The 7,850-nt window shown below is 51.3% G+C and overlaps 1 protein-coding gene across 1 annotated transcript in view; it reads left to right on the top strand.

The window, feature by feature from the left end:
- Positions 1–7,850, top strand: part of USP8 (ubiquitin specific peptidase 8) — a 163,131-nt gene that overhangs the window by 141,960 nt on the left and 13,321 nt on the right. The window contains 2 exon segments of the mRNA XM_075345832.1: positions 5,648–5,860; positions 7,526–7,736. Of these exon segments, the coding sequence (XP_075201947.1) occupies positions 5,648–5,860; positions 7,526–7,736 (424 nt within the window).

Genomic DNA, 7,850 nt, shown 5'->3' with positions numbered 1-7,850 from the left:
ACCCCACTGTGTCGGCGGTGTTGTTAAGGTTGATTTCAAGGCTGGAGCCTTTTCATGCCGCGCTCCTTCACCATCCTTCGGGCTCTGGCTTGAAGTGGGAGCCAGCACGGTTCTCCCTGCCTTGCAGGAGACCGGTCTCCATCCGCAGCCCTTTCAGGACCCTGCCGGACGGAGCACTCATCCCTCAGGGACCTGGCCCTGCGTCTCATAAGCTAAGTATTTGAGACGTTATTGAGGGGTCCCTTGTACATTTATTGTGGGGAGAGTGTGTTATTTAACTCTGCTGTGTTTTCCGGCCGGTTCTCTGGTTTTCACCTGAGAACCGCGCCGAGGGTGCCTGCTCGCCGGCCGTATTGTAAAATTTAGGCCCCGGCTTCGGCTGCGGCCTACTTTCGGTTTCACTGCCCCTGCATGTCAGTCATGCAGAGGGACAGTGCGGCGCCGCCCACCGGCCGATCCGCACAGGGGAGGACACTCCTTTCTGAGGAGATGTTTCCCTCCCCTTTATATCTTCTTGGCCCTCTGGTTCCCGCTCTTGGACTAGGCCCCGCCCCCCCTCCTCACTCCAGCGCCATTTTATCAGCGTTCTCACACTGATCGGCGCTGGCTGCTGCATCTCTGCAACCTGTCTGGGGGTCTGAGTTGTGGAATCCGGAGGGCACACAAAACGGTCTGGTAAGCCACAACCTCTGGTTGTGGACTTTATTATACACTCTCTCGGGATCATTCTGAAGGAGTGTGTTCTTTACTGCAGAGCCCCCACCTCAGCAGCATGTCTCACACTAGGAGCAAAGCTGCAAGACTGTACTCTATATGCACTGCATGTAAGCTCGTACTGCCTGAACCGAGCACATATCCACATTGTGATGCCTGCTCTAACATGGTGGTGCCTCAGCCTGGAGTCTCCCCAGTGGTCCCTCCGGCTGCTCCGGCCCCGGTGGCTGAACCCCCGGCTTGGGTAGAATCGTTTTCTAAGTCTATCTCCCAGTCCTTTGCCGACTCCATGGGACAGCTGTCCCGGACTCTGCTGAGCATGCATCAGCCGCCTTCTCAGGTTGCCTCTGCTGCTTCGGCTCGCTCTGCAGAGTTCACAGAGGATTCTTCATCTGCTCCCAGACCCCGTCCTCCTAAAAGGAGACCGCAGGGTCCCCTCTCCTTCCTCGTCCCGCGGCTCCGATTCACGAGCCGACTCGCAGGACGAGGAGGATGTCTTTACTGGGGGCTCGGACGCTACTTCCTTGTGCCCCATTGATCTGACCGAGGGTGATGCGGATGTTAGTGATTTGATTGCGTCCATTAATTCCATACTGGACCTCAATCCGCCAGTATCAGAGGAGCAACCCTCTCTCTCAGAAAAGCACCAGTTTACCTTGCCTAAGAGAACAAGGAGTGTGTTCTTTAACCACTCCAGTTTTCAAGCCACTGTGTCCAAGCCCAGAGCCTGTCCTGACAAACGCTTCCCAAAGCGTGGTTCTGATGACCGTTTTCCTTTTCCACCAGAGGTGGTCAAGGAGTGGGCTCACTCACCAAAGGTACACCCTCCGGTGTCTAGACTCTCAGTCCGGACAGTTGTATCTGTGGCTGATGGCACCTCACTTAAGGATCCCACTGACCGCCAGGTTGACCTCCTGGCCAAGTCTGTCTATGAGGCGGCAGGGGCCTCGTTCTCCCCGTCCTTTGCAGCAGTGTGGGCTCTCAAAGCCATCTCTGCTTCCCTAGAGGAGATGCATTCCCTCACTAGGGACTCTATGCCTGAATTGGTTGCCTTAACTTCCCAGGCTTCAGCCTTTTCAGCCTACGCCATGTCCGCCATGCTGGAGGCTTCTCACCGCACTGCGGTGGCCTCCGCTAATTCCCTCGCTATCCACAGGATCTTGTGGCTTCGACAGTGGAAGGCAGATGCTTCCTCAAAGAAGTACCTTGCTGGGCTCCCATTTGCTGGGTCCAGGCTGTTCGGAGAACAACTGGATGAAATAATTAAGGAGGCTACTGGCGGGAAGAGTACTTCCTTGCCACATACTAAAACCAGAAAACCTGTCCAGGGCAGGAACCAGTCGAGGTTTCGTTCCTTTCGTTCTTCTAACTGGTCGTCCTCTAAGCCCTCGGCCTCGTCCACTAACTCAGCCAAGGACCAGAAGCCCACCTGGCGCAAGAAGCCGCGTCCACAAAGGTCCGCAGGAGCTGCTGCCACCAAGGCAGCCTCCTCTTGACTATCTGGCCGAGCCAGCAACGTCCTTGGTCGGTGGCAGGCTCTCCCACTTTGGTGACGTGTGGTTTCAACACGTCTCCGATCAGTGGGTGCGGGATATCATCTCCCACGGCTACAGGATAGAGTTCTCTTCCAGCCCGCCAAACAGATTCTTTCTGTCAACTCCCCCCTGCTCCAAGGCCGCCGCCTTCTCTCAGGCCGTGGCATCCTTACAGGCCAACGGAGTAATTGTACCGGTTCCCGCCAGGGAACGGTTCAGAGGTTTTTACTCAAATCTCTTCCTAGTCCCCAAAAAGGACGGTTCCTTCCGGCCCATCCTGGATCTCAAGCTTCTCAACAAGCATGTTCAGGTGCGGCTTTTTCGCATGGAGTCTCTGCGATCAGTCATTGCCTCAATGACCCAAGGAGATTTCCTGGCATCCATCGACATCAGAGATGCCTATCTGCATGTGCCAATTGCTGTTTCACACCAGCGTTGGCTACGTTTTGCAATCGGAGAGGAACACTTCCAATTCGTGGCTCTCCCCTTCGGGTTAGCCACGGCCCCTCGAGTATTTACCAAGGTCATGGCAGCAGTGGTTGCGGTTCTGCACCTCCAGGGGTTGGCAGTGATTCCTTACCTGGACGACCTTCTTGTCAAGGCTTCATCCAGTGCAGACTGTCAGCGGAGTGTCTCGCTCACTCTCGCCACGCTTGTCAATCTGCCCAAGTCCACTCTGACCCCGACCCAAAAACTTACGCACCTAGGGATGCAATTCGAGACTCTGCCGGCACTTGTGAAGCTGCCCTTAGTCAAACAGCAGTCCCTCCATCTGGCGGTGCGCTCTCTGTTGAGGCCCCGCCGTCATTCCATCACGCACCTCATGCAGGTGCTGGGTCAGATGGTGGCGTCAATGGAAGCGGTTCCCTTTGCCCAGTTCCATCTGCATCCTCTGCAGCTGGACATTCTCCGCTGTTTGGACAAGCGGACTTCTTCCTTGCACAGGTTGGTGGCTCTGTCGCCACAGACCAGGAGCTCTCTTCAGTGGTGGCTTCGGCCCCTCTCTCTGTCTCAGGGACGCTCCTTCCTGATCCCGTCCTGGGTGATTCTCACCACGGATGCCAGTCTATCCGGCTGGGGAGCAGTATTTCTCCACCACCGAGCACAGGGCACTTGGACTCCGTCCGAATCAGCCCTCTCGATCAATGTGCTGGAGATCAGAGCTGTGCTTCTAGCTCTCGTAGCCTTTCACCACCTGTTGGCGGGCAAGCACATTCGAGTCCAGTCAGACAACGCGACAGCAGTTGCCTACATCAATCACCAGGGCGGGACTCGCAGCCGCCTGGCAATGTTGGAGGTTCAACGCATCCTTCAGTGGACGGAGGACTCCAGGTCCACCATATCCGCAATCCACATCCCAGGCGTAGAAAACTGGGAGGCAGATTATCTCAGCCGTCAAGCAGTGGACAGCGGCGAGTGGGCGCTGCATCCGGCAGTGTTCCGGTTGATCTGCCGCAAGTGGGGCACTCCGGAAGTGGATTTAATGGCATCCCGGCACAACAACAAGGTCCTGGGTTACGTGGCTCGCTCCCACGATCCTCAGGCCTTTGCAGCGGACGCGCTGGTTCAGGATTGGTCCCAGTTCCGTCTGTCTTACGTGTTTCCCCCTCTAGCTCTCTTGCCCAGAGTCCTGCACAAGATCAGAATGGAGGGCCGTCGGGTCATCCTCATTGCTCCAGACTGGCCCAGGCGAGCTTGGTACCCAGACCTGCTCCGTCTGTCCGTAGAGGTGCCGTGGCATCTCCCGGACCGCCCAGACCTTCTCTCACAAGGTCCGTTTTTCCGCCAGAATTCTGCGGCTCTCAGATTGATGGCGTGGCTCTTGAGTCCTGGATCCTGACTGCTTCCGGCATTCCTCCCTAAGTCATCTCCACTATGACTCAGGCTCGGAAGTCTTCCTCGGCCAAGATTTACCACAGGACTTGGAGAATTTTCCTGTCCTGGTGTCGTTCTTCTGGGCATGCCCCTTGGCCTTTTTCCTTGCCGACCGTCCTGTCCTTTCTACAGACCGGTCTGCAGCTAGGACTATCCCTCAATTCCCTTAAGGGACAGGTCTCGGCGCTGTCAGTGTTGTTCCAGCGGCGTATCGCCCGACTGGCCCAGGTGCGCACCTTCATGCAGGGCGCATCTCACATCATTCCACCTTACCGGCGGCCTTTGGATCCCTGGGACCTTAATCTGGTCCTCACGGCCTTACAGAAACCCCCCTTTGAGCCTCTTAGGGAGGTTTCTTTGTTTCGACTTTCACAGAAGGTCGTTTTTCTGGTGGCCATAACTTCTCTCAGGAGAGTCTCTGATTTGGCTGCGCTCTCTTCGGAGTCACCTTTCTTGGTTTTTCACCAAGACAAGGTGGTTCTCCGTCCGACTCCGGACTTTCTCCCTAAGGTGGTGTCTCCTTTCCACCTTAACCAGGACATTTCATTGCCCTCCTTTTGTCCGGCTCCTGTGCATCGCTTTGAGAAAGCGTTGCATACTTTAGATCTGGTGCGGGCGCTCCGGATCTATGTGTCACGCACCGCTGTTCTTAGGCGGTGCACCTCTCTTTTTGTGCTGACCACAGGTCAGCGCAAGGGTCTCTCGGCCTCTAAACCGACCCTAGCTCGTTGGATTAGGTCGGCCATATCCGATGCCTACCAGTGCACTCAGGTGCCTCCCCCGCCGGGGATCAAGGCGCATTCGACCAGAGCTGTCGGTGCCTCTTGGGCTTTCAGGCACCAGGCTACGGCTCAGCAGGTCTGTCAGGCTGCCACTTGGTCTAGTCTGCACACCTTTTCGAAGCACTATCAAGTGCATGCTCATGCTTCGGCAGATGCGAGCTTGGGCAGACGCATCCTTCAGGCGGCTGTCGCCCATTTGTGAAGTTAGGTTTTGCCTACTTCTCAGTCTTCTGTTTATTTCCCACCCATGGACTGCTTTGAGACGTCCCATGGTCTGGGTCTCCCATAAGGAACTATAAAGAAAAAGAGAATTTTGTTTACTTACCGTAAATTCTTTTTCTTATAGTTCCGACATGGGAGACCCAGCACCCTCCCTGTTGCCTGTTGGCAGTTTTCTTGTTCCGTGTGTTTTCACCGGCTGTTGTTGTAGACAGAGGTTCCGGTTGTTCCGGGTTTTGCTCTGTCTCTACTTGTGGGTGGATGTCCTCCTTCAGCTTTTGCACTAAACTGGCTAGATTATTAGTGGGTGTATATGCTCGGAGGGAGGAGCTACACTTTTTAGTGTAGTACTTTGTGTGTTCTCCGGAGGCAGAAGCTATACACCCATGGTCTGGGTCTCCCATGTCGGAACTATAAGAAAAAGAATTTACGGTAAGTAAACAAAATTCTCTTTATTTCACCGCGGGGGGTTAAAGTTTTGAAAATGGCACTTTTTTTTAATTGAGACAATTTTTCTTGTAGACCAAACACCCATGCTAAAACCGAGATCACCAAGTTATCTGCATCTAAGATCCGCAGCCTGAATCCCGTGTTTGGAGGAGCCGGCCCAGCTCTTACTGGTCTCAGGAATCTTGGCAATACGTGTTACATGAACTCCATCTTACAGTGTCTCTGTAACACTCCGCACTTGGCCGAGTACTTCCACAAGAACTGCTACCAAGCCGATATCAACAGGTCCGGAAACGAGGAAACTGTTCATTCTAAGCTTATGCTAAACGTATGATGTTCTTCTGAAAGCTGATTGGTTTCCATGTGATATTTAAAGCAAATCTGTCTGTAGATTTCACACTGCAAACGGCATAAATTATTAATATAGAATTGTTAGGTGTGATGAGACTGGCGTACTTAAGCAATGTCAGAATGGCTATATAATCCGTATAGTGAAATAAGCAATTTATTTTAGAGGCTATGTCTCATGAGCAGTGGAATTTGGCTTTGGAAGCTTTAGTTTGTTAAAAGGGTCACACCGTTATACATGCTTCACAGGACCAAACACTCAACCACTAGACTTCACAAAGGTCACCAGACTCCAGGTTAAAGTGAACCTGTCAGGTGCAATATGCACCCAGACCCACGAGCAGTTCTGGGTGTATATTGCTAATCCCTGCCTAACTGTCTCTATACACTACCATAGATAAAGGGATCTTTAGAAAAAGTATTTCTAAAGATCCCTTTATCATATGCTAATGAGCGCGGGGACTAGTAACAAGGGCGTTCGTTCCCCTGGCTAGTCGGCCCTCTTAACATGTTAGTACGTCCCTGTGGGTGTGCTAACATGCTAATGAATGTGCAGCATCAGAGGATGGTCACACTCGCCTCTCTGCCGCCATCGCATCAGAGTCCAGATTTCGGCTCAGTGCGCATGATCCCGGACTTTTGGTCATGCGCACTACATGAATTTGAAGCCAGGACTCGTACACTTGGCGCACTATGAAGCCGGGTTCTGGCTTCAAACCCATGTAGTGCGCATGAACCAAAGTCCTTGATCATGTGCACTGAGCTGAAATCAGGACTTGGACGCGTTGGCAGCAGAGAGGTGAGCACGACCATCCTCTGACGCTGCGCATTCATTAGCATGTTAGCTCATGGTTCTGGGTGCATATTGCACATGACTGGTGTTATGGTGACTGTGCTTCCCCTCCGGGATTGATGTTCCCCTCGTTATAATTCAGAATGCAGCCTATTCTGCAGGAATAAGATGCTTAGTCTTGTAATATGCTTTACAATGCTTATTTTGCATGAATAAAGGACATTATTCTTATATTCTAAATAAAATTTGTTTTTTTTATAAAAAAAATAAATAAATTACATTCTGTGAGTCATGTTAAATAATGAGAGAACTTTCAGGCTGAAGTGTGTTTAGACTCCAGTCACCCAGCCTGGCTGATAACTGCGGCTTGTACTGAGTAGAGTGAGATCTCTGCAGATGCATGGAGTAAGTACACTGAGCAAGTGGCAAATGGGCGGAAGGATTATACCGCCATTCTGGCATGAATTGTGAAAGTGAGTACACCAGGCTCCTCAGCTCACAGAAGAGTCTGTTTAGTGATGTATGCAGTTTGCATTGTGAAATGTGGTAACATCCACTTTTAAAGCAAATCTATGTGACATTATGCAGAAAAAGCCCTGTGCACACATTGGAAATATGAAAAGCTTTTTGCTTTGTGATTATTTTTTTCCTATCCGTTTGCGAAATCAGAATGCTGCAATATTATGTTATTACTGCCAAAATCTCAAGCAATACAGTTTTCTAGGGTGAAGAAGAAATCATTTCCAGAATTCCATTTTTTGCTTGTTTGACTGAATTTGATTCTGAATTGTGCCCTTTTTTGTGTGCAGATTTAACCTTCTAGGACACAAAGGAGAAGTGGCTGAGGAGTTTGGTATTATAATGAAGGCTCTTTGGACCGGACAATATAAATACATAAGCCCTAAAGATTTCAAGGTAACAATTGGAAAAATTAATGACCAGTTTGCGGGGTACAGCCAGCAAGACTCCCAAGAGCTGCTGCTATTCTTAATGGATGGCCTGCATGAGGATCTCAATAAGGTAATCTACTTTCCGTTCCTAAATGAGAATGTGCCTTTAAGTTATATTGTAGGATTGGGCCGATTTTTTATTTTTTAGAATTTAGCACATTACTATAAATATGCTGTAGGTTAA

This window comes from Anomaloglossus baeobatrachus, chromosome 4 (assembly GCF_048569485.1).
Source record: "Anomaloglossus baeobatrachus isolate aAnoBae1 chromosome 4, aAnoBae1.hap1, whole genome shotgun sequence".
NCBI classification, from domain to species: domain Eukaryota; kingdom Metazoa; phylum Chordata; class Amphibia; order Anura; family Aromobatidae; genus Anomaloglossus; species Anomaloglossus baeobatrachus.
Note: the sequence above shows the minus strand (reverse complement) of the source record. Positions and strands in the feature narration are given on the sequence as shown.